This window comes from Drosophila sulfurigaster, chromosome 2L (genome assembly GCF_023558435.1).
Source record: "Drosophila sulfurigaster albostrigata strain 15112-1811.04 chromosome 2L, ASM2355843v2, whole genome shotgun sequence".
Taxonomy (NCBI): Eukaryota; Metazoa; Arthropoda; class Insecta; order Diptera; family Drosophilidae; genus Drosophila; species Drosophila sulfurigaster.
Genome location: NC_084881.1, coordinates 28,686,715 through 28,713,821, shown reverse-complemented (window position 1 = coordinate 28,713,821; position 27,107 = coordinate 28,686,715). Strand labels below are relative to the sequence as shown.

At 38.9% G+C, this 27,107-nt stretch overlaps 1 protein-coding gene and 1 long non-coding RNA gene across 2 annotated transcripts in view; both read left to right on the top strand.

The window, feature by feature from the left end:
• LOC133842653 (uncharacterized) overlaps positions 1 to 26,504 on the top strand; it is a 65,593-nt gene extending 39,089 nt beyond the window's left edge. The window contains exons 3-4 of the long non-coding RNA XR_009894420.1: positions 7,294 to 7,318; positions 26,460 to 26,504. This is a non-coding gene — a long non-coding RNA (uncharacterized LOC133842653). The remainder of the gene's footprint in view (positions 1 to 7,293; positions 7,319 to 26,459) is intronic.
• Positions 717 to 2,476, top strand: LOC133846303 (damage-control phosphatase ARMT1). Its single transcript, XM_062281206.1, has one exon. It carries the CDS (start codon positions 888 to 890, stop codon positions 2,274 to 2,276), a length of 1,389 nt encoding a protein of 462 aa, XP_062137190.1. The 5' UTR covers positions 717 to 887; the 3' UTR covers positions 2,277 to 2,476.
• Positions 26,505 to 27,107: the final 603 nt, after the last annotated feature.

Genomic DNA, 27,107 nt, shown 5'->3' with positions numbered 1-27,107 from the left:
CAAGAGTGCAGAATGCTCGATCGACTCTCGATGTATTCAGTTGCTTTAGGGGTTGCTAGAGGAAGTGCACACCTTGCCCCATTAGCATAGCATTAACCTGGGACTGCGCTGGGGGAATCGGCGAACACTTTGATAGCATTTTTCCCATCGACATTGCGACGCTCTCTTTTCTTGAACTTGTTTATTAACATGTGACAATTAAGGCAAGCGCATGCAAATTACATTCACATCAAATACGATCCACGCTTCCTTGGCCCGAAATTAACCCTTTACCCTTCCTCTGTCTTGTTATGATTTTCCCAACCGGATGACAACACGCAAGTGTTATCCCATCTATTCGAGAATTATGCAAATTGCGTTTGGCATTGATCGCGTTGATGAGTATGTGGTGTAAAGTAACCTCGGACATGATCCGACGAACACCTGGGCAACGGATCGGAAGGAAGCAAACACGCATCCCTGAGGAAGAGATCTTTTCCCACAGTTGGTTGCTAAGGAGAGTGTCGGAAATGGTGGTAAACAGTAAACAGTGAAATGAGAAGTAAATGAATTGAGATCGGATTGAGATAAGAAGAGCAGAACGAAGTAGATTAAACGAATATCGAATGAAAATCACATCGAATGCAACCTCGTTAAATTCTATTTGAAACCAAAGGAGTCTGAGAGTGCAAAGAAATGAAATGCAAAAGAAAATGAAATAAGACATGAAGAAATCGAAATTCATTTTAAAAATCACTTGCATTACTTTTCAAAATTAAATTGAGTATTTCAAACAAAAATAGAACATTAGTATTTCTCGGCTTTAGTCACCAAATTCAAGTAGAAACCAAAGCAGTCTCAAATGTACAGATGTGCAACGATAACCGGAAAGATCTTCTCAACCCAAGATGAGGACGAGCGCGAACAATTCCGATCTCTTAGATGTGGCAACGCCGCGACACTCGCTGCTCTCGGGTCGCTTTAAGCAGAGCTTTGCCTATGTGGCGTTGCAAGCACGAATGCCTGGCATCATGCAGCAGGTGATCAACACGCTGCACAGCAACGAACACGAACTGGTGAAGAAGCATGGCGAAGAGGTGTGGAAGGACATTCAAGTGATCACGCACAACATCGAGAGATTGAAGCGAGAACTGAGCAACGATCGGAGATTCACTCTGTTCCATGGCAATGAGGTGGACAAGGCCGAATGGAATGCATTCCTATCCGAGTTGCCGCATCCGAAGCGTTCGTATTTCAGGGCTTCTTGGTTACATGCCGAGTGTTATCTGTACAGGCGACTCTATTCATTCTTTGAGAACAGCAAGCACCTTCGAAACTTTGACTATTTTCTTGACCTCAAGCAGGAGGATCTGCGGATCAGTGAGTTGGCCATCACTTGCCTGGCGAAGGCAACGCGAAATCTGAGCAAATCCTTTGACAATTTCGGAAAACTTGTGCGCATTAATTTGTGGAGCAATCACTTTGACATACAGCTAAATTCCTATTACTTCAGCACCCTCGAAGATCGCTCGGATATCAATGTGCTGACTTCGGTGGCGGATCTGGACAAGCGGCTGTTGGTCGACGAGTCGTTGCTGGTGTGGAATTGCCTGATGAAGGCCAAGAGCAACAAGGAAATCATTGTCGATTACATTTGCGATAATGCTGGCTTTGAGCTATTCACCGATTTTCTGCTCATGGAATACATGCTCGATCATGGCCTGGCCACCCAGGTGCGCATGCATGTGAAGGCGATACCCTGGTATATATCCGATGTGATGCCGCACGATGTAGAATGGACCCTCAAGTATTTGATGGATCACAAAGATGAGTGTGTCTCTGGTCTGGGCTGGAAACTAAACCGATTGCTTGCCGAACAACGGATTGTGATATCCCCGCCATCGTATTTCTGGACTGGGCCACAAGCCTACTTTGTGATGGTCGACTGCAGCATCGGTTTGTACAAGCTGCTCTCACAAGCAGCCGTGGCCATCTTCAAGGGTGATCTCAATTATCGCAAGTTGCTCGGTGATTATATTTGGGACTCAACTGAGGAGTTTATTACGTGCTTGCGAGGCTTTCGACCAACGAATATGTGTGCAATGCGCACTGTGAAATGCGAAGTGATCTGCGGCTTAAGCGAGGGCACTGCGGATCGTTTGCTGCACACCGATCCCAACTGGATGATCTCGGGCACGTATGGAGTTATTCAATATACCGATAGCCTGAAGTGCAAATGCGATTGCTTGCACTTGACCGCAAGTTGCATGGATAAGTCCTTGATGTGCGCCAAGTGAGGTGTCTGCATTGATAATCAGCATTCTTCTATTTTTTTTTTTTCATTTTCATTACGGTTTTTTTTCTATTTTCACAAATTGCTACCGCAGCTGGGGGAAGTTGACTATGTCTTAATTTGCATTACGCTGCCAGCGTAGAAAACTCACAATGCCCAAAATAAATGATTCCAAATTTGTCAGCGCACTTTGCCCAAATCAAACTGCATCGTTACGCCCACCGTCGTTTGCTGCTGCTTGCCACAAGTTGGGGCAAGCAAGAGGAGTTTATTTGGGTTGTGCCTTTGGGTGCACTCTCTGTGTTGTGTGTGTGTGTGCCACCTGCATTTCTATTTTCAAACTGTAGCCTGGAGCTTGATCTGCACGGAGAGCAGCCTGGCCAATTGTCGAGTGACTAATGCTGTTGGTTTTATTGATGTGGCGCACATGCGCAGCCATTTGTCAGCAGAGGAGCTGCCCTGCGGCTTGATGATCAATTGAAAAAGAAAAACATAACAAAATGGAAAGTTGTGAAACTCAACAGCAACAATTGCAGATGATATCACAAGCTAACTGTGCAAAGAAAGCAAAGACAGCAATCTTTGTTTTTATACCCGCTACCCATTGGGTAGAAGGATATTATAACTTTGTGCCAGCATGAAATGTATGTATGTATATATTCTTGATCAGCATCAACAGCCGAGACGATCTAGGCCTGTTCGTCTGTCTGTTCGTCTGTCCGTATGAACACCTATATCTCAGAGACTATAAGAGATAGAGCTATAATCCTTTTTCAACAGCATTTGTTATATTTGCAAGCAGATCAAGTTTGTTTCAAATGTTTTCCACGCCCACCTCCGCCCCCGCAAATCAATAAATTCGAAGAACAAGCGTAATTTTCAAGCTAAATCTGCGAATTAAGGTGTATACAATAATAACTATAGTATTTATGAGTCCTGATTGGTTGCAATCAGATTAAAATACAGGAAGTTATTAAAGAAATACTTTTGTATGGGTCTTAGTTGCTTTGGCTGACAATCTGGTATATTGTGCCGTCTATGGTATATTTTGAATGTGGTACTATATCGATATAGCAAATATACAGTTTGGTATATTTTTTATTATATTTGTATTATTGGTATATTTTGAAAAAATACCGCAATATTTTGCTTTTATTCTAAATGAGTAGCAGGTATCTCACAGTCGAGCACACTTGACTGTAACTTTCTTACTTGTTTTCCTTTCCTATTGTAATTATTTCATTCTCTTGTTAAGTTATTTCCCAGACTTGCACTCGAATAGTCTTGAATACTTAGCCATGGGTGTTCCTTAAAAATTGTATCAAGAAACTATTGAGAAATTACTTCTTTTAGTTGATTGCACTTCGAATGATTTAAATGAGCATTCCCACAACTATTAAGTTATTGAAAAGAGCAACATGAGGCCGATTGCCAAAAATTCCGTTGCACATAAATCTCAAGGTACAGTCATCCTACTCATTCCCAAGTTGAGCAATTAATCAGCAGAACATTGCAAATGTTGATGTTGTTGTTGACGTCGGGATACGCAATGGAAATGGAACACAACAATCCAGGCGAATTTTATATTTTCCCACCGAAACACACATAAAGAAAAAGCCACCCCAAAGCCAAAAGCAAGCTACTGCGCAGCTGCGGAATGAGAACAAAAGCAACAGCCAGAATAAATCAGTGGCAACAACACAAACAGCAACAACAGCAACTGGCTGCTGTCCACTTGGTTCTCGTGTTTTCTCGTGTTTTTTTTTTGGTGTGGGGTGGTTTATGCCTGCTCCTGCTGCTTTCAACTTCCGACTGCAGATGCGCCCTTGAAAATCACAATTGCCACCCCGACTCCTCGCCTCCTCGGTATTTCACCAGTCAACAGCTTACCAGGTTGTTGCTGCTGGTGCTTTTGTCTGAGGAGGGTTGAAAACTTTATCACCAGGCCAGGTGATGATTGTTGCTGCTGTGATTTCCACCACCCAACCATCATCCATACATTTGAATAGCTTTAAGCTGTGCGCAGGTATGCAACACTGAACCAGCTGGCAAACAGGAATCAACAGACAAATTGTTCAAGTTGAGTTGTTTTTTGCCGCCAGCTCTCGCTCTCTCTCTCTTCCCTCTCCTCTCTACTCTCCTCTCGCATTGCCTTGAAGGCAAGGTGTGAACATTGTGCATAATCGATGAGTATATATTTATTATCAATTGCATATCGCTTATCGCATGTTACACCCCAAAAATGTAATGATTGACCGGATGTCAAAGCTATAGTACAAGTGCTTACAATGTTTGAGCTCAAATATTGAATAAATTTATTGGATCAAAACTTGCGAGTGAGTCATGCGCATAGTTCTTAAATAAGACAAGCTAGAGATGGCAATGAAATTATATTTCAGGCACGACAAAATAGAAACAGTTGTGATAGTCAAGAAGTTATATATTGAGAAATACAACAAATACTAAAAATACTGAATTTCGTATTCTAAAAATATTGAAATACTAAAGAAAATTTATTCTAAGATTTAATGAAATTACAATCTTATTTCGATGAAGAAAAGTCAATAAAAAGATATATTGAGAAATACTAAAAATACTGAAATACTAAAGGAAATTTATTCTAAGATCAATGAAATTACAGTCTTATTTTAATTCTTCATTGAATTCAATGAAGAGATATATTGAGAAATACTATAAATATTAAAAATACTGAATTCTATAAATATCTCAATACTAATGAAAATATATTTCAAGATTTAAGCAAATTACAATCATATTTCTTAATGAAATAATAAATTTATTAAAGAATGAATGAGAAATTAATCATAAATATCTATAACACTCATCTAAGTTAAAAACTTTCATTATTTGAACTATTTAAATGTTGTGTTTCTCTACTATAAAACTGAAATATCGCTTTGGAAAGACACGACACGCTCTCCTATCTAATAGAAACTGGTGTAATCAAAGCTTCAATTGGGTGATTCAGTGTTTGGATCGTTGGATGACTGTACGCGTTGTTTGTGATAGTCTAAAAATGTCCATAGCGAGAGCACTTGGCAACAATCAGGCACTCAAAACGTCGTCGTCACAGGCATTAGGCAAATGTTGTGTCTAAATTATGGGCAAATTAAATGAGTTGGCTGGCTGCGAGCTTCGAGCTGGAGTTAGAGTTGGAGAGCAATTACGAGTATCGCGACTCCTTTGGGGGCGCTGCGAACATTGTGAATTGCCAATTGGCAGTTGACATAAACCTTTCGCCGAAAATGCCGCCAAAGGCGCTGACAAGTGGCCAAGAGGCAACGGCAAAAAGGTCAACATTTCGTAATCAGTTTGTTGGGTATACGAGTGTGTGTGTGTGTGTGCACACGTAACCATAAGCATGCAGCATGTCATCCTATATTTCAGCGAGACACCAAGACGGGGTCTGTGTAGCTGGGTTAGGCAGGCGAATGGCACTGTCAACCCGCCAAGCAACAACACATTCGCCAAAACCAAAAAAAAAAAAAAAGATCTGAAAAACTGACCAAGTGGCCTGTGTGAAGTGGTAGTTATAGCAGTAGTATTAGATATGTATATTCAAACGACTATCACCCGCTAAAATTCAAATTCAAATTTGCTAAAAAATAAACCCAACACAACGCTCCCCGCCCCGCCCCGCCGCACATTGAACGAGCGACGTACCACAAAAATTAGCCATCGACTTGGGCGCTAATCTGGTTTTAAACTGCGACCAGGCGACCGACCAAACGATCGCTGCCACGATGCGGGTGTGTTTCCACCACGCAGCCAAGTCAGACTCAGGCCATGCCACACCAAGCTAACACACTGCCTAGGCACAGGCTGGTCAGCTTGCGTTGGGCACAGCCTAGACAGACAGACAGACGGACAGACGGACAGACAGACAGATAGACGGTTGTTTGGCCATCGCTGACCAACCAGTTTGTGTGGCACCCGCACCTGGCCAACTGCCCAACTTACGACTTGCGACTCGACAACAACAACTTAACAACTGCGCTGCCCCTGCCCAACCAGCTGCCTGTCCTGTCCAGTCCCTGCCCTGCCCTGCTCTGCCCTGTACAGTCTCAGTCACTGTCTCAGTTGCAGTTGCAGTTCCCCATATATTTGGCAAATGGAAATGCGTTCACTGTGCATCTCTTTAATAACTTTTTAGCTCAATCATTTGCATTAATCAGACAATATATTTTTAAAGATCACTCAATATCTAACCTAATAAAATTATAATGGACACTAAAATGAAGACTAAACTGAATATTATATTAATTACTTATTCATTTTATGCCAAAAGTTTGACAAAGAAAAGAACCTAATTCTTTGGAAACCATAAATTTATATGTTTCCATCAAATTATACTTATATTTAAAGATTCTAGAGAAATCTTAATATAATTATAACTGACCATTCCTCAAAAGCTCCAGCAAAGAAATTTAGTCGATGGCCTTATTAGCTAGCACTCCCTTCTTTTAGTTATTATATTATTTTGTATAATAAAGACACACGTAAATAAATAAATAATAAATCCAACAAAGATATTTTCGCTTCTCTGGTTAAAAGAAAGTTCATATGTTAACATTAAAATGATACATAAGTTTCTTAATGATTCTGTTCAAATCTATGTATAATTTTCCATTCATCAAATGAAGGAATAATAAAAACCTCAAATAAGCAGTCATAGAAATTAAAAGCCTTAGTTGTTAGTATTTCAGATTCTTAAAGTATATTCTTACTTATAATTCTATTCTTATATTAAACTTAATAAATCAATAATCTGGTTAAAGGAAAGTTTATATATTAACATAAAACCTCAACATATATTTCTTAAAGATTTTGTGAAAATCTTAGTATGATTATATTTCTCCATTCATAAAATGAATAAACAAAGAAATCTTAAAGCACAAACCGTGAACCATAAAATATTTAAATGCAGTCTTACGCTATATATTTAACTCAATAAATAAATAAGTAAATAAATATTTAATACCTCGTATTTTTCTTTACAGGTTTGTTGCAATCTTCAAAGTCGAGGTGAGTTTATTTGCTACACACCTTTTTTTCGCTGGCAGGTGAAAACTTATTTAAATGCCATTACATAACTCTTATCACTGACTGTAAAAATGCCTCACCAACTTTTCTTGTATATTCTCGTTTTCCTATAAAAAGTTATCTGCATATCTTCATTGCACTTGCTGAGTTTAAGTTTATTTTTGCATTTAATTATTGCTTGTTAATGTTGTTGTGTCAGCTTTGTGATTAGCAGCCAAGTGGTTTTGCTTACAGTCATGAAATTTCTCTAGGGAAGCCTTAAAATTGGTTGGGGTATTAAGAAGTGGCATGAAGATATGAAAATATGGGTTTATAGGCTTGTGGATTATTATTTTATATGGTTAAAGGAGTTGCCAAGTGCATTAACAACGTCGGATTTAGGTTTATTGGTTAGTAAAGTGCATTTATAGATATTTAATTGCAGTGAGAGGACAAATTGGCAAATGAATTGAATGAATAAAACAATTCAGCTATCAACACTTCCTTTAGTTTCAATTTTATTCCCTCACAGTTTTGTTTAGGCAATATTTTATTTAATTAGTATTGACAATTAGTTCTCAATATATTCTTTAGTTAATTTTTTATTCTCTCATAGTTTTGTTAAAACAATATTCTATTTAATATTCGTTAATATTCGTGGCAATTAGACATCAACTCTTCCTTTAGTTACAATTTTATTCTCTCATAGTTTCCTTTTTACAATCTCCTTCAACAACTCCCTCACACACATACACACCTCCTTTGACTCGTGCTGGAGTCAAAAGTGCGATGTAATTCGTCTACTCAACGCCAGAGTGCGATTTGCTGATTAGCAACACTCTTTCCGTCATATTCTGAAAGCCCAATTACAACGGCCAACAAGACAAACGGCCAAACAGTTGCAGCCAAGACTCCATCTCAGACGTTTACTTCTCTCAATGTTGTTGTTGTTGTTGCTGTTGTTGTTGTTGCTGTTGTTTTTCCTTTTCATTTTGGCCACGTGAACACCCTTATGCAAAACAAATCAAAACAGCATTAAAAAGTCGTAAATCTGTGCCAAAAAACACAGAAAACAAAAAAAAAAAACGAAACTTACGCCGGCCAAAAAGACCATTCGACCGGCTTTCGACTGAGGCTCAACTCCTTAACAACAAAAGCGGCTGTGTGCAGCATGTGCCATAGAAACCTCTTGGCCAAAAAAGAGAGACACTTGGCCACTCGAGACGCCGACTGCTGTGATAAAATATGAGACACTGGGGCAGACAGTCAAATGGGTAGCTCCATCGTCATCGTAGAGACACGGAGAGGGGTGGGGAGGGGGAGGGAGTTACTACTATGCCCCATGATTCAGTGGAAAAATAGCCGAAAAATAGAAATAAATAAAGGAAAATCAAAAAGAGACGAGAAAACAGCAAATAGCAAAAAGGAAATACATACAAAAGCATCGAGTCTCGTATATAACTGACCAGCGACTGTCTGACGTGCAGGAAGCATAGAAGAGTAGGTGGAGGAGGGGAAGGGGAAGGAGGTTGCTCGCTTGTTGGTTATTACTGCATTACCAATGACAGGCAGCCACCGCCGAGACGCCACCTAGCGGCGGCGGCACGAATGAGGCAACTAACCTACCTGTCAGCCCAACATATGAAAAGCCTTCGATTTTTGCCGGCTCAACTCTCTCACATATGCAAACACACTCACACACACACACACATTAGTATGTGGGTTCCTTATGCGGGGAATGGCAAAATGTCATGGTTGTGTTGTTGTTACTGTTGCTGGCTTCAATATTTATTTATTTGCGAGTGCCGCGCGCAATGCATTAAAGGCAATAAAATAAATAAAAATTGAAATTGACTACGTCAGAAAATTTTGGCATTCATAATGCATGAGTTTTGATTTCTTAGCGACGTCAAAAAGTCAACAGAAAAAGAAAATATAATAGTCTAGCTATTGAACGAGGCGACGAGATACCCTGTAGGAGGTTGATTCTTCTAAAATTTTCAAAATCAGTCAAATAAATTAATCTACTTAGTATCAGAAACTTTGTTTAGTTTAGAAACTTGATTTAAGTTTAACAAAAACTGAATTTGAAATGTTGTGGTTTAGTGTCAAGTGCATATTTTGAAAATTTTGATTTTAAGTTTTGTAGTCAACAAATAAAATATAGAATTTCAGTTTATATGTTGAAATGTGGATAGACAGATTACAGTATTAATGAATTATAGAATAGGTACGAAATCATATTGACCGCATTCTTAGTTATTTTAGTGATGCTCTTCTGAAATTTTCAGAATATATGATTAAGAATGTATTATGTTATTTAGAGTCAACAGTTTATTCCCAAAAATTAATTAAGATTTCAAAAATTTGATTTAAAATGATGTTGTTTAGTGACAATTGTCTATTTCTAAAATTTGATCTAATTTAGAAAAATTTCTTTTGAAATTTTGTAGAAAATAATAAAAATAATAAGGCCTCAGTAAATATAATACCACACGTACCATGTTAATTCTTTCGTGTATTTACTATTCTATTCATGATCAATGATATCTAGCATACACTGCCTCTTCGCACTAATTCCCTGGGTATTTGGAGCCTAAGTAAAGTGCAAGAAATCACTTAAGTTTGCTTTGAGTCCATTGCAGATTTATGTTAACTACTTGACTTGTTATAATTGGTATATTAAATGATTTAAAAGCTTGCCAATGCGCCAACACAAACAGAAATCAATTGCAAATAAGCAAAAGCCACAAAAAACCAAATCGAAATCCGCAGTCGACCATTTATAAGGCCTGTCTGTCTATCTGTCTGTCTGGCTATAGAGAGGGTGTAGGCAATTGGGCACCGAAATTCATATTCAAAAAAAGTATAGAAAAAATGGAACTGCGATTGTGACTGGATTCCCCTTTGCTTGCTTTGGCTGCCTGTTTATGAAACTGGCTTAATATTATTTATGGGCCCAATGTGCGCGATATCACGTAATAATCACGCACATAAATGGCCAGTTAAATGCTGGAGACCTCTCGAGCTAGTTGCATTTCATATTTCATTTCAAGTGTTATTTGCAAAACATGTGCGCAGTCCGAATGGGGCGCAAATAAAAAATTAAGTAATAGATTTTGTCGCTGCGATAACAAAAAAGTGCTAAAATATTTTAAAACGCGTCAAAGTTAATTTATAGGACACATTTTCGAAGCGAATTGGACCACCGCGAGTTGTTGTAAATGTGTGTGTGTGTGTGTGTGTGTGTGTGTGTTTATCTGTGTGCGAACTGGACTTGAATAAAACGAAAGTTGATCTATCGATTAACGACTCTCGAGGTGCCAGCCACATGATAAACATAAGTAGCTAATTAGTAGGTTAACTAAAAAGAGATAGGAGAAGAAGGAAAATGTATGATTTAAAGGAGTTGATTCTCATGCTTGTTTCTCATTTCGCTTGCTCTGCCACTTGAATGTGTTTACATTAATTTTGTGCATGATTCAGCAGAGTAGTTCGGTCAGATGGCCATTAAAATGTACTCACACAGGCTCGGCAGAAGATCGCTTGTCAATTGCACTTCAATAGCAGCAACAATGCGAGACAACAACAACAAACAATTACATGAAAATTGCCAGCGATTGATGCTCATTGGCATTCGCAATAGGCCGTCATCATTCCAGTTCGCAACATCAACCTCAGCCATGTCCAATTCCAATTCCAAGTGAAATGCAAGCCGTGACTGAGAGAACAACAGCAACAACAGTAACAACAACAACAACTGCTTAAGTCCAACTCGAAGTCAAAGTCAGAGAGCTCTCAGGTCTGAGATGCTGCTGCGAATGACAGTTGAATCACCTTCATTTTTAATGGAGACAAGTGTCAGTAATTTATGCACAAAGGCAGCTGGCAAATCTTCGAAGAGAGTAGAGAGGGGGAGAGAGGAGAGGATGCTGCACAAACAAGCACAGAAATTGATGCACAAGTTAAACAAATTAAAATCGATTGTCGGCTGCATAACTGTGAACCTGAGCAGAGACATCAACAACAGCAGGGTTCAGAGCTGAGCTGAGCATGAGCACAAACCCAGCCTTAACCAGGGTCAGACTCAGTGCGCACGGGGTCAATGTGAATTGTGTGAAAATGACCGCAGTCCGTCCGCCCGTAGAAGATCAATTGACCACGACTTTGTCGATGTTGTTGGTCTCTGGAGTGTAAGCGATCTTGGCACTTCATTATTCACGCGCGTGCTTCGTTCAAGGCTCGCGGAAATGTCAATAGCAAATCACTTAATTTGTATGGCAATTTTCGCCCCAAACAGATCTCAAGAGAGCATAGCAGAAAAGAAAAACATAAACCGCAAGAAACGTGTAGAAAATTGTTGTTGCTGTTGTGGCAGAAGAAAAGAAAGAAAATGCGCTCACGATGCGATGCCTTCAACTTGGACTTGTCTGCTTGTTGGACTTCACTTGGGCAAATTTGGTCAAATAATGTACAAACATTATCCTTAGACCGCCGTTTGTAGTACTTGTAGTACTTTGCGGCTGGGTGATTATTTCGTTGACTGCCCGCGGGGACGAATGTTCGAACGCTCGAATACTTCGTCGTGCTTTGGGTCAATCGGGTCAATAAAGTACTGCAATTGCTGCAAGCATGGCGATGCCAGCAGATTTATGAGCAGCGCATAGAAAGTCGCATATAGGAATTGTTATCGCCAGAGATGAGTTGCGCTTACTTAACTAATTACATTCATAAATATTCTAATGTGAAGGGAAGTCTAAAGTTCACTTCACTCCAGACTTTTTTCTTATGTGAGGAAAATGGATGCTTTTAAAGTTAAGTCTTCACTCCATACTTAAAACGCGAGAGAGCGAAAAAAGAAGTGTGACCAGACCTAGTTTCAGATCTCAAACTATGTGACCGTATTCTACCAAAACTAGGATCTAGCGACATAGCTGTTGGTCACACCTTAAACGAGTTTACCAAACATTTCTCTACATTGCATATTCCCCGAAAAGTAGTTAGGATGTAGCAAAAAGTGTTATTAAAAAGCGTTAAAATATTCAACTAAAAATATAATGGAAAGTAAAGTAAAATAAATGTAAAATCATGCATTAAATTCAAATCTTGGCAATATAAATTTTGTTTAAAAAAATGCCTCATCAAAAGAAATGTGAATTTCAATCCATGAAAAGTTTGATTAGAAGAGTAATTCCCATTCTAATTGTTTTAGAGATCAACTTAGAAAAAGTGTTAGAAAAGTATAAAATGTAGTTGAAAGTTGACTTTTTATAGTTTAGTATTCCTTTTATTTAAAATATGATACTTTTTATAGCTAAAAAATATAAAAGATATTCCACATTTCCTCGACAGTATTCTTCAAAAATAAATGAGCTCTGAATTCATATTTTATACAAAATATTCGCATATTTTTCCTTCATAGTAATCTTTAAATTAATGAACTCTCAATTCAGTTTTCATAAAAAATATGCACTTATATTTCCTCTTCTCAATCATATTCATTTATAATATTTCTGCAGTACATTATAAATGTCTGCGGTTGTTTCATTATGTTCTCATAAAAGTAATGATCAAACAAGAAGTAGAACAGCTCAGAGAAGAGCACTTGATCAAGCAAACAAAGCTTAGCTGAAGGATCGTTAATGCACCACCAGTATGCCACATGTCGTCACACACACACACGTACACACACACACACACATACCCGTGGACAACCCTAACAAGCAGACACACACTACACCCCATACCCCACGCCCACATCAGAGCAGAGGGGCGCAGTCGCAGACGCTATCGCGATTGCAATCCCAAATGCCAATCGCATGTCGCGTGGCGTTGGTCAGCCCACAAAAGAGTAATGAAGAATGGAAGCCCAGAGAGATGTCAGCTCGGCGATAGCGGACGACGTTCGACGCTCGTTGCGCGTGTCAGAGAACAACAAGTCAAATGCGTCAGGAGGTGGGAGGGGAAGGGGAAGGACCTGCATCTAACTGGGATGCATCCATCCACTAAGGTGGATGGGAGCAGAGCGTGCAAAGTGTGGGTCACGTGTCGCATATTAAGAATTGAATGCTGCTCAAAACGTATGTCAAATGCGTGTGGCACAAACTAGAGAGGGCGAGGGTGAGGGTGTGCAGGCAGCCGTGACGCTTGCAACCCTCGTTCACCCCCCACAACTTCTACTCGTTGACTTTCGACCAGTGTGGCCAGACAGCAAATGATTCGAATGGGACTGTGACAAGTAGGACAAGTAAATAATATCATCAGAGCGTTTGTCGCTCATTAATGCAACGGTGGCAGTCTTGTGCTTGCCACCAGCAGCAGCAACCCTCGAGACTTGCGACAATGACTCAATGTTACCATTTAATTTGGACTAATTTAATTTCTCGACTCCTGCTTTCGCGAATTTTCGATGCCTTTGCCTCCCCCCCAAGGAATTGTGATTTGACAATTGTGGGAATCTTTGTTGCAGCAATATGCTCGATGTCATCCCCTCATCCCACCTCCCCTCGATCATGTGAAACATGTGCAATGATGCGATGCCTCTGCCACTTCCTGTCCGTCCCTCTGTGCCTGGGAAACGTTCAATAGCATTTTGTCTTTCTAACTGTTTATCTATTGCTTTGGCTGCCAACCCGCAATGTTCAATTGTTGACATTCATCGTAATAATTGATAACTGTTTAGTCACTGCCTGATTTTCGTTGAAAGGGGTCAATCGTTAATTGTTTTACAGCCCTCACTCTTTGTATATTTGCTCTGTTTTGTAAGTGAAGTGTTTTTATGGTTAATGCACAGCGACTAACACAAATCATTTTGTAGCTGAGCGTGGGAAGTCGATTGAATTGTTCTTCCATAACAGTTTATCAATTATGAGTTATGCTCGGAAAAGTCGGCAAGGTGTGATCAAAACATGGGAAATTCAGAGAATATTACATCAAAGTTCACAGCAAATCAAGCTGAAAATAACAGCAGCTGAAGATGGTCTTTTAATTGTAATTGAATCATCACAAATATAACTAATTCGGTTTGATCGGATAAAATTTGTAGAAATTGTATAAGAAATTCTTTAATATGAAAAAAATGCGTACTTACTAAGGGTCTTAGTTGGTATATTTTGCATTCTATAGTATATTTTTAATTTAGTGGTATATCAAAATATTAAATCTAGCTTTCGGCTTTACACTCTTTAGTATATTCTGCATGTAGTACTGCATATATTAATATACTAAATATATCGTTCGGTATATATTTAGTATATTTGCGCTATATTAATTGGCGCAATACACCAATATATAGTTTATTTAGCATGTAGTACTATATCAATATACTAAATATAACTTTTGGTATATATTTAGTATTTTTGCGGTATATTAATTCGGCAAATGTTACACTCTATGATATAGTTTACATGTATACAATATACCAAGTATAGCTTTTGGTATATTTTTAGTATTTTTGTGGTATATTATTTTGGTATATTTTAAAATTAATACCGCACTGTTGCGCTTTAGCTTTCTTAATTGTTAGTATTATACTAAATGTCTCCTCACAATTGCTCAATCAAGAGCTGTTCAACGAATCTTATTTCTTCCACTAAAATACCAATAAAGCCTTTTCTCAATCTCGCTTAAATCTGCTTTTGGTAAGTGTTGCCTTTGCATTTTTCACGCTTCGTTTTGTGGCATTCCTTGACCTTAGTTTTAAGGGGATATTCAATCAATCGCCATAAAATTAGCACTTAATGTCGCGAGGTTGACGACTCATTAGAGGCCAAATCTATGCATGCAATTTGAAACGGGAAAAACAGACCTTTAAAGCCAAAGCCTGTGTCCGAGGGCACTGGCTTTAAGTAAAGTGGGTCCATCTGAAAGTTGAAACCATTACAAGCCCATTACGAACGAAGTCCGACTAGAAACCGCAACAACAACTGCAAATGGAGCAACGAGCTTGAAGAAGAAATGTTTTAAGCCAAGTCCAAACTAATTTCAACCACCCTCAGGTGATGAAGACAATTAAATATTCGTGATTTAACGATCACTTTGCAATGCTCCAACTGTCAGACGTCGACAACGACGACGACGACGACGGCGGTCGCCAAAATAAAACACAAAAATCTCCGCACAAAGTTCGAAACTTGAAATTCTCATTTGAGGCAAATGTAAATGACTAGCGGACGTCGTCGTCGTCGTCGATGGAGCCCTAAAAATTTCTGAGACCAGATAAAGATCACACAGTGGACGAGGACCGCAAGAACTAAACCAAAAGTTTTTTTGTTGTGAGCCAAATGAATGCTGCGCATCACGAATTTTCCTGGCAGTCGCCGCCGCTGAGGAAGTTAGTTCAAAGGAAAAGCCCCCCGAAACAGGTTTTCCTCGCTGCCTTTTTGCATTTTGCCAATTTGCCTATCAACAAGCGATCGATTAAGTACGCCTACCAGGCCAACTGCTGCTGCTGCAAGTCTTCTAGTCTTCAGTTTTCAGTCTTCAGTCTCTTCGGTATATTGGTCACAAAGTCAAAATGTTAATAAATGCAGTCGGGGTCTAACGCTTCTTGGCGCAGATTTTCTGGATTCTGGGGTTCCTCAAAAACAAAAATAAAAAAAGTCGACCCACCCACAAGTACGTGGGCGTTTTTTATTTTTATTTTTTGCTGTGGTCAAGTTCATTTCTGTTGACTGCTGCAACTACAACTGCGGCTGCAGATTCCAATCAGGTGTAATAATTCTTATTGGCAACGCTTCAAACAAAAAAAAAACGCTCAGTGCCAAAACTCCAAAGTGGAAGTCAAGACGTCGTCGTCGTCGTCGACTTTCTTTTAATATGCCCCGCGCGCATCGTTTACTGTTAGATGGCCAAGACCAATGAAAAAAAAAACAGAGTTCTCTCTGTCGCTCTCCTACTACACACTGTGATTCTTTCTCTTCACGATTTTTGATTGATCGTGCATACTAAACTATAAATCCATCGTGATACATTGAGGCGATCAGGCGAGGCTACGTCGCACAAACATCGCGTTCACGTCTTCAGTTTTTAGTGCTTTGTGGTTTTTCTTTTCATTTTGCATTTGCAACAGTTTTTCCTCAGTTCCGTTGCCAGCGGAGTCTCATTTTCATATTAGCAGTGCATACAGAAAGTCTTAGAGATGGGCGTTTAAATTTCTTACTACTTTCCACTGGGTAATTAGAATCAGAACTGTATTTTTGGGACACCCGAAAACAGAGTCGCAAATCACAACACGTGCTGAAGAGAGAGCTGGAGAGCAGAGACTGCAGTTTAATTCTCGGTATTAATCAGGCCGCCCAGCTAATGCAGGCAGTTAATCGTTCCAGTGTGCACTTTACACGCCTTTTGCCTAATTTTGGGCCTTTTTATCACACGCAGCTGCAGCAGCAGCAGAAGAAGTTTCTCCCCATCTTCCACCTCCGTTTTATGTGCCAAGTGACACCAACGACGCATAAATATCTGGCAGCCAACAACTAATTAGTGAATATCTCAATGGGGTAAAGATACGAATGTATCTTTGAAGCTATTGCTACGAATGTTCTTCGGCAAGGTGTCGCCCCATTGACAAGAACAAAACAACAGCAGAACAATGTTGAATCCAATTCCCTTTGGGGCGCACTTAACTCGCTCCCCACTTTGACACACATTACAAGCGGCAAAGGCAAGAAAGTATTTTTGGGCAGCTCTGGAAAATTATTGAAATTTTTATATGAACGCTGAAAGAAGATCTGAAGATCTGAACTGATCTGATGCAGAAGGCATTGGGTATTATCGCTTGGCATTAAATGCGATTAAATTGATTCCTTCAAAATGCCATCAAATCGCCCGACGTTGATTTTTATATGCGTCTCGCAGCATTTTCGGGGGCATTGTCACCTATTTCTCTCTACAACGCAATAGGCCAACCGGTAGGAGGTGTTGCAGCTGGAGGAACGTAGGGAGGGAGGTGCAAGGGGGAAGCTTGCAGTGACGGATTGTCTCGTCCAACATTTATTGCACTTGAATACGAGAAAAGAATCCGGCGGCTATCGTAAAAGTTGTTTTTATTGTTTTATTATGTATGTGCACCGACCGGGGAGCCGTTTGCATTGTTGCCACAGACAGGAGGAGGGGAAAAATGGGGAGGTGAGACTGCAGGGCAAGTTTTATGTGAAACTAAGCCAATTTCAGCGATTACGAGCCATCATCATCGGTGTGTTTGCAGCCAACAAAACATAACAAAACAGTCAAGAAAAGAATGAAAAAGAAAAAAACACAAGTCGCAACACGTAAAGCGTTTGCTTTATGAATAATACTTTGGGCTATAGAAATAAGCTTCTCTAACAGCCTACAAATACGACATTAACTTCTTGTTTGGAATGACATTGTATGCGATGGAAGTAAGAGATCAAATATGGGCAAAGAAGAGGCATAGAATAGAGTGAAGCTTGGCGAGATATTTTCAATTTGAATAGGATAAAGTTTAGATTTAGTCTTATGTGAAATGCTTCACTTATTACTGAGAAGTTTGTTTGCTTTATTAGCAAATTTGTTGTTTAAATATGTGGATTAAATCTTTTAAAATTAACATGACTATGCAATTATTTCGACTTCATACAAAGGAAGAATAGAGTAGAGTAAAACTTTCTTGACGAGCACGTTGTATTTTCTTGACTTCTTATTATTAAGATGTGTTATTTGATAAAAAGATTTGCATACATTATATTGTTAGCAAATATATTCTTTAAATATGAGGGCTAAGTATTGTGCAACTTCTAAATTGAGTGTAGCATGAAATAAAATAGAATGTTGCTTAGCAGAAGAATTTCAATACAAATAGGATGAAGATATTGCAATTAGTCTCGAACAATAGAAAAGAGAATATCCTGACTTCTTATTGCTTAGAAGTTTGCTTGAAGTAAGAATTTGCATAAATTATATTGTTTGTTTTGTATACAAATGTGTAATTATTTCGATTTCTAACTAAATTTATGCAAATCTTATATTTAACTGTACTGTTTTGATTGACAAGCTTCGTTTATGCTCAGTTTGCATTCAAGGCAATCTAAAGTTCCTTCCAAGTTAATTCTTCATGTTGTTTTTTAAACAAGTTTGTTTGTCATTAGAACTTTAGCTAATTAAAGGAAACATAGAAGTTTATTTGTCGTTGATGTTGCAACAGGAATGTGCGTTTGGTGAACAGTTAGTTTCTACGGGTTGAACACAGTGATAAACATCATCATAAAATAATGATGTAAACATCTGTTGTTAACTTATTTAGGACGAGTGTCAACCCCTTTCAGTGAGTGAACGTGTTAAACGTCAATAAAGTTGCCAAAATCAACAACGAACAGAAGAGTCAAAGAGCTGAGTCGAGGGCAACATTGTAATAAACCCGCTTGCAGCCAAATGGAAACAATAAATAGCCGAGAGTACAGAAGCAGCATGAAAGGGGTAGAAGTAGGAGCACAGGGCAAGGGGTAGGGCAAAAGGGTGTGGAGATGGGGGTACTTTAGCTGGTGGTGCAATTAAGTTGTGTAAAGTGGAAGTGCAACGGCAATTAAGAGTGCAGCGAGCCAAAGTATGTCAGTGTTTGGTAATCGAAAATTGGAAAATTGAAAACCAAAATGGAAGAGAAAAATACTGGAAGAGAACGGGGTAAAGAGCGTTGTTGTGGGTGGTTGTGGTGCGGCGCCGTCAAAAGCAAATAGCATTAAATACTCAACTGAGCTCAGTCAACAACAGGACGTTAATTAATGACGCGCCTGTTGGCTAGAAAGTTGAACGTTAGTTCGCTCCCCAAACATAAAAAACAGACAACCCCAGCGAAATATCGGAATCGAAATCGGAATAGGTAATCACTTTGTGAGTTGTGTGCGGCTCATTGGAGCCAAAGTGTTTTTTTGGTTTTGGGGTAGAAGCTCTCTCACGTGCGGCGTGTGAAAAAGCAGCTTGAAAGGATGCCGACGACGACGACGCCCAATGTGCCCCATGATGTGGCAGCCTGATTGCAGTTTACATGGAGAGGGAGATGGACTAACACACACACGTGTCTCAGCCTGGCGACACTAAATCATCGCCAAATGCTTATGATTAGCGTTCCATTGCCACGACACGCTCACTTTATGCGGGCACACAACACAATTCTCTCTTGCAGTTGTTGTTGTTATCGGTCACATTACACTGCATCGGCAGAGAGTTAAGAGGCAGCTGTGGAGGAATCTATTTGGAGAACAACAAACAACAGCAGGGACAATGTCAGCTAAATATAGTCAGCCTGTTTTGGTTTTTTCTTCCATTTCTTCGTTGTTTTTTAATTAGAAACATTTGAAAGCTATTGTCATGTGGCTTGGCTGGGCGTAACACTTGTTGCCAGCGATCATTGCCAGGGCCAAGCCAATGATATATGGGTGTGAGAGAGGGGAGAATGCGAGTATAAACAACACTGATGGAGCTAGTTATGTGATTGGGGTCTGTCTCTCTTTGCTCTGCAAGGCAAGACAAGGCTCACTAGCAACAAATGAGCCTGTCAGTGTTTCATTTTTGGAAAGGAGAAAATGCCGAGAGCAAAGATGAAGCATGTAAAAAAGTTACAGTCGTTCGACTGCGAGATACTCACAAAATATACCAAATTATATATACCGAAAAAATACTGAAAATATACTGAATTCAAAATGGTGCAATATTAGCTTTAAAATATACCAAATTTATACACTACACAAATACTAATAGTATACCAAACATTTTATTTAGTATATTTACATAGTACTACATTCAAAAAAATACCATACCGCGGTATAAAACCGACTCGACTTTAAGATATTCAAAAATACTAAAAATATACCAAACGATATATTTGGTATATTGGTAAAGTGTGATATTCTGGTATAACATCGTATGATATAGTAAATTTTGGTATATTTTGACTGAAGTACTATACCAATATACAAATTATAGCCTTTGGTATATTTATAGCCAGTATAAAAAGATACGTCAAACAAAGGTGACAGAGGAAGTAGATAGAAATTTGAAGTTTGCAGTCTGTAATTGAAATTAGTAATTGTGATTTGAGAATAAATAAAATATAATTTAGCGCGTTAAAAAATACACACCGTAATCAGCTGCAGACAGCGTTGCATTCCTTCGGAAAATATACACTGTTTTTCCAGCCAATTTCCACCCACCAATTTGTGTGAGTCATGCCTCAGGATGTTTTCTAGCCTTGACCAGAGAGCTCTCAGTCAGTATCATTATCATTATCATTATCATCATCAGCATCAGCATTCGGCATCGATATTGAGTTGTTTCGCGAGCTGCGAGCTGCGCTACTTTTTAATTTCGAAACCTTGAACTTTTTTCTTGAGCATTGCAAAATTGCATACCAATAAACATAATCGAAATACTCGTAATAAAAAATAAAGTCTCGCTGCAAATATCTGTAATCAGGGGCCGAAATCACCAGCTGTTTTTTGGCCGAGGAAAAAGCCAAAACAACTTCATCAACACAACAATGGCTAATGAGTCAGTGGAGAAGAAGAGATACGCGAGTACATTCATTCATTCACTCATTCACCAGCGATCGAATATACAACGTATTCAAATACATAGTCGGATACGAATCTATCTGTCGGCATTCGACTAATAAAACCATCAAAGACATTAAACGTTGTGGGTGCCATTCATTTGATTGAACTTTGACTCTCCCGTCCAACGACAGGCTGACAGCCCGCCAATGTCTGACCACGTCTCGGGGAAAAACTCTTAAACTCTGTTAGCTGTAAACCGTAAACTGCATAAAAATAATAATAATAATGATCGCAAATAAAAAGCTTGGCAACTTAACGCAGATGCTGCAAACGAGATATCTCAAAAAAAGCGTTTCAAACTAAAATTGTTGCCAAACGTTCGTTCGTTCATCGTTTGTTTCGTTTCGGTTGCATCTACGATATCTCGATAGTTGCAGATACTATTTTGCGGCAAGGTCTGCACGTGCTTTAAGCACTCTTTTCGCGGTTCCATTGTTGTAGTTGCCATCGCAGTTGCTGCAGTTGCATAATCAGTCGTTTGTCTCAATGAGGCGACAAATCAAATTAAAATCAAACAGTTTTAAGGAAGTTCTTATGTGCCAAAACATTTACAATAACTTTGCTGGATCTTCGTTTATGTTAATATTTCAGATATGCTTAAAATATTAATGTATATTAGTTAAAGTGGGTGTCATTAAATTATTTTGGTGGATGTTTAATGTATTTAAAGTATATAACAGATATTTACAGATAACAACTTTCCATAGACTGCAAAATTTATGTAAGATGAGTGTAGATTTCACACTAGTGTTGATTGGTTGAAGATGGTGGAGAAGGTTGTAAATTAGTTTGGACTTTTGTCATCATTGTTAGAAATACAATATCTCAAATCTATTATTTTCTTCTATTTCAAAATTTATACAAATTTGCAATATATTGTGCTATGATTTTGAGCAATACAACAACAGATTGTCTTGTATTTTTCTCTATTTCAAAATATAATATAGTATATAAAAATAGCTAAACTTAAAAATGTTCATTTTACAGAATGGAAGATGTGTATTCTCTCTCCTCCTCTGTATTGTAAAGTTCATTAAAAATTACTGCAGATTTAGCAATAATGTTGATTAGGTGAAAAGATTATTATAAATTAGTTTTGGACAATGAAATTATTTTTAAGAATTTAACATATGGTTATCCCTTATTTTTTACACTGCAAAATTTATTTATCAAATATTTCACAAGAGCTGATATCTTTCAGATAATTCTATTGATAAATTAACTACAAATACGTTAAGATTATTGTCCCTAGTTTCTGGACGATATTTGAAATCTGAATCTGAAGAATTCTTTGAAAATTAAAATATTCATTTAGCTTCCTTAAATAGAATTGTCAACTTTTACCTCTTCTAGGGTATTTAGTCTGCATCATACACTTCTTAAGCAGTTCTTAGTTGTTTGTGTTTATAATTGTGAGGCCATTTCAATTTCATTTAAGTTTGAGGCGCCCGCGGGTTATGTCGACTGTCGACTGTTGACTGTCGACTATCGATTGTCGATTGTCGCAGCGAGGCAGTTGTTTCTGTTTCATTTGGGGGGTTTCATTTGCTTTGGCTTTTTGATCGGCTCGCGATCATTTGGGCATTGTTTTTGCCTGTCTGGTGTCTGTTGTCTTCAGTGTGCCAACTGTCTGAATGGAACTCTGGAGGGAACATTGAGACTGCAAAGAGATCGTTATAATTTGGCTTGAGGCGCCGCGCCGCAGTTGCAACTGCAGCCGCAGCCACGTCCTTCGCATCGAGTGGGTGGCAGCTTGTTGTTTTTTTGTTTTTCTTGGATATTTTCGGCTGGTTTTCTTATTTATTATTTGCTTTTTTGCTATTTGCGCTATTTGATTTAAATTATAATTTTATGTAATCATGAAGTGGGGCTTGCACTATGCCGGCTGCTGTTGTTTTATTTTGCTGCTAGCCTCAATTAAATGCACGTTTTGTGTGGCTGCTACTAAATGCAATCGATTATTGATTATTCGATTCGTTCATTTTAATTGCCTTCTTTGCCTTGGCCAACGTGAGAATCGATTTCGGAAAGGCAAAGCGAATCAGATCAAACGCTGGATACGAAGAGGCTAGTTAAGCACGTGGATTATTGTAATTATTTGCGAGATAAGAGAATTAAGGTGGAAAATAAATGAAGGAAACTACATTTCCCAATTGTATACAAATCAGTGCTTCAGTCACTTTCCACTTTGCAGCTGCTGCAACCCCTTGAATGTTTCCTTACTTCCTTCCTTTCCACTGCCTCAAAAACAGGTGTGAGCGAAGAGTGGCTTCTCTTCATCCTCTCTCGCTCTTTCTGTGTTTGTCTATTTCAATCCCAGAAACGTCAGCTCAAATCACAAACGCGTGTCCAACTTGTGCCGTTTGTCGTTAGTCAAAAATAGCTGCGCGACACGACAGCAACATCGAGAATAACAGCAACAACAACAACAACAGAGAGCAGAGCAATAACAACTCAAGTGACACCTTTAGCCAATGCATCTGCACAATTACGAGCAAGAGACGAAAGTATCAGATTTCTGTAGAAGGCAGCATCGAGCCACCAGCAGCAGCCACAGCCACAGCACCAGCCCTGATATATCCAAGCAAAACTCCTTTCTTTTATGCGCCACTGACAAACGGCACATTGCACATGTCCTGCCACAGCAACAACAACAACTGAGAGAGCTGAACTGACTGGCTGCCTGCTGCACAATCGCAATCAGTCACCCCCATCAGAAAGGCAGCCGTGAAACAAAAGGCGTGGTGTTTGTTGCCGTTGCAGTTGCAGTTGAAGTTGCAGTTGCAGTTGATGCTGCGGGTGCGGGTGTCTTGCATGTGTGTGTGTAGACCTTGGCCTCGGTATTGATTTCATGTTGACGCTGCAATATTTTCTTAATGAAAACAAACAAAAGATGCGATGGAGTTGCCTTTTGCCATTGCAGTTACCCGCCGGCAGCTGTCCAACGGGGCCACAGGCAACAGGAGGCACAAAGTGCGTGTTATTAATATTATTGGCCTGGCCCAAAAGCCTGGCTTACTCGCTGGCCACACACGAGTGGGCAAGGCAAGGTAAGGCCTCATATGTAGATGTGTGCTGTCTGATAATTGTGGGCAGCAGCAAGTTCGTGCCAAATTCCACACTCTCGGCACACAGCTTACAACTGTGGCCAATTTAAAACCAATTTAAAGTTTAATGAATTCATAAAGAAATCACTCGCTGGCTGCACTTTCAAAACATAATCTGCCGACGCAAGAAGCAAGGAGATGGAGGCAGGGCCAGAGGTTGAGATTGAGGCAGCCACAGCCACAGAGCAGCAGACGCGTTGCATTCACCTTCTTCTGGTTGTGGCATGGCGTGCCAAATCTCATAATCAGTCAATAACTTTTGCCGCCTTTTCTCGCACGTGGCGACCTCGACTATTGTCCGAAGGGGGAGGCGTGGAAGATTGGCAGACGAGGAGACACAGAGAGAGAGAGAGAGAGGGAGAGAGAGAGAACAGGCCATAAGCGTTTCTTTATGTGCCCCATAATCGAAGTGAAATCAATGGCATTGCCTGCATACCATTAACACGAAAGTCGTCGTCGTCGACGGCGTTGTGAAATCTTTGTGGGCAACGTCAAGGAAGTGTGGCCCAAAGACAAGACAAGAGACACAGACTCCTCGAGGCAGCTGCACTGCACTCTGCACAGCGACCGCTTTGATTTGAGTTAAACAAATTTTCATTATTCGAACAGATTTCAGCATGACAGTTATTAATTGCAAATATCGCTTAATTCATCGCTTAAAAACGCGACAACAACTCTCGCATAGTTCTCTCCCTCCTCCTCCTTCTCATCTGCTTCTCATCTGCTGTTGCAAACAACCTGTAATCACGACACCGATTCACATTGCAAGTCTCCGTTACCCATAAGACTCCACTCCATACTCCACTCTCTGAACTGAACTGATCTGAGCTGTGTGTAATTTACATGGTTGCATTCCATTGACACTGATCATCAGTTAATTTGTTGCTTTATTGCCATATGCTAAAGGAAATAAAAAGTGAAGGCGCATCGTTTGTTTTGGGTCTCTGGGACACATTTGTTATCCGCCTGCAAGATCGTGCCCTGACTTTCAGGCTAAGGAGTTTGCCTCCGACTTGATGAGCTTCATTGTTAGACTCGGCAAGTTTATGAAGTTAATCAGGAAATTTGTTTTCATTTAAAGCCTTATTATTCAAACTAAATATAAGTAAATTCATTAACTGACAAAAAATTTAATGAAAAAGAAGTAAGAATGCTCGCAAAAACAGTACGGTATTAATCTTAAACAAGTAAGAAAGTTACAGTCGAGTGTGCTCGACTGTGAGATACCCGCTACCCATTTTTAATAAAGGCAAAATATTGCGGTATCATTTTCAAAATATACCGAAAATACTAAAAAAATACTAAAAATATACCAAATGGTATGTTTGGTATATCGATACAGCACACCATTCAAAATATACCATAGACGACACAATGTACCAGATTGTCACCCAAAGCAACTCAGACCCCTAGTAAGTAGGCGTTTTTGCCCATACAAAAGTATTTCTTTAATAACTTCCACAATTTTTATCTGATCGCAACCAAATTTTCAGGAATCATAACTACTACAGTAATTATTGTATATACCAAAATTCGTAGCTCTAGCTTTAAAATTACACTTGTTATTCGATTTTTTTGATTTGCGGGGGCGGAAGTGGGCGTGGCAAAAATTTGAAACAAACTTGATCTGCGTGCAAACATAACAAATGCTGTCGAAAAAAAATTATAGCTCTATCTCTTATAGTCTCTGAGATCTAGGTGTTCATACGGACAGACAGACGGACACACAGACGGACAGACGGACAGACACACAGACGGACAGACGGACATGGCTAGATCGTCTCGGCTGTTGACGCTGATCAAGAATATATATACTTTATAGGGTCGGAGATGCCTCCTTCTACCTGTTACATACATTTCCTGCCGGCACAAAGTTATAATACCCTTCTACCCTATGGGTAGCGGGTATAAATATACCAAACAATATACCACAAAAATACTAAAATATACTGAAAGCGATATTTGGTATAATTTTGAAGTACTACATTCGAAATATACCATATAGGCATAAATATACCAGAATGTCAGTCAAAGCAACATTTAACTACATTCAAAATATACCATAGAGTGCAAAATATACCATATTGTCAGTCAAAGTAACGAATATCCTGCCACCCATTTTGAAACATGGAATTATTCTTAAAATATACCAAATTACTATACCAAGAATACTGAAAAATACCGAAAGCCATTTTTGGTATATCGATAATGCACTTCAATCAAAATAAACGTTACAATATGTACCAAATTAATATACCAAAAAATACTTTAAAAAAATACCGAAAGCCATTTTTGGTATATCGACAATGGACTATATTCAAAATATACCATAAGGGTTACAATATATACCACATTGTCTGCCAAAGCAGCTAAAACTCAAGACTTAATTACCATACAGAATTATTTCTTAAAAAATTCCACAATTTGAATTCGATCGCAATCAATCTAAAAAAAGTTTTCATCTTTGTCTAGGCATAACTTCCTTTATTAACTGCTGCTGAGAGAGAGTTGCTTCAAAAGTAAGGTAAGTTTATTATCTCCCAATACTTTAATCAGGACAAGTTAATTATATATCTGCGTAATACTCTAATTATTGATTTGAGCCAAAAACATCCAATAAAAATGTTCGCTAACTCGCGCTCCACTATATTTAGTTTGCACGCTGGCAACTTAATAAAAAGTAATTGTGACAGTGTTGCAAAACAAACAAAGACTTGCTATTAATACAAATTGAAAGCAACTTTGCAGACTGTCAACAACAATTTGCGAATTAATTTTCACAACTTTGTGACTAGTTGGACCGAGGCATATGCTGAGCTATGCTGTCGTTGACTTTGTCGTGGAAAAAGCAAAAACAAATAAGGGACAACAAACAACTGACTGCATAATCAAATCATTAGTGAAAGGTTTTAGGGTACTTGATCGATTGGGCTGCTCGTTAAGCTCCAATAAAAGCACTTAATGAATAAAAAACAGCTCAAATATTTTCACAACAAAACTGTAAACTACTCCAAAGATCCTGAGTTGCGATGTGAGATTGTGTTCAAGTCTTAGTTTTAGACTCGAGACTGGAGTCTCTGAGAGATTGATTGTGTTGACTGATGGTGTTTTGTGTCTGGT

What these genes read in the sequence shown, in the direction of transcription:
- LOC133846303 (XM_062281206.1), top strand. Translation starts at nt 888, where the DNA reads ATGAGGACGAGCGCGAACAATTCCGATCTCTTAGATGTGGCAACGCCG.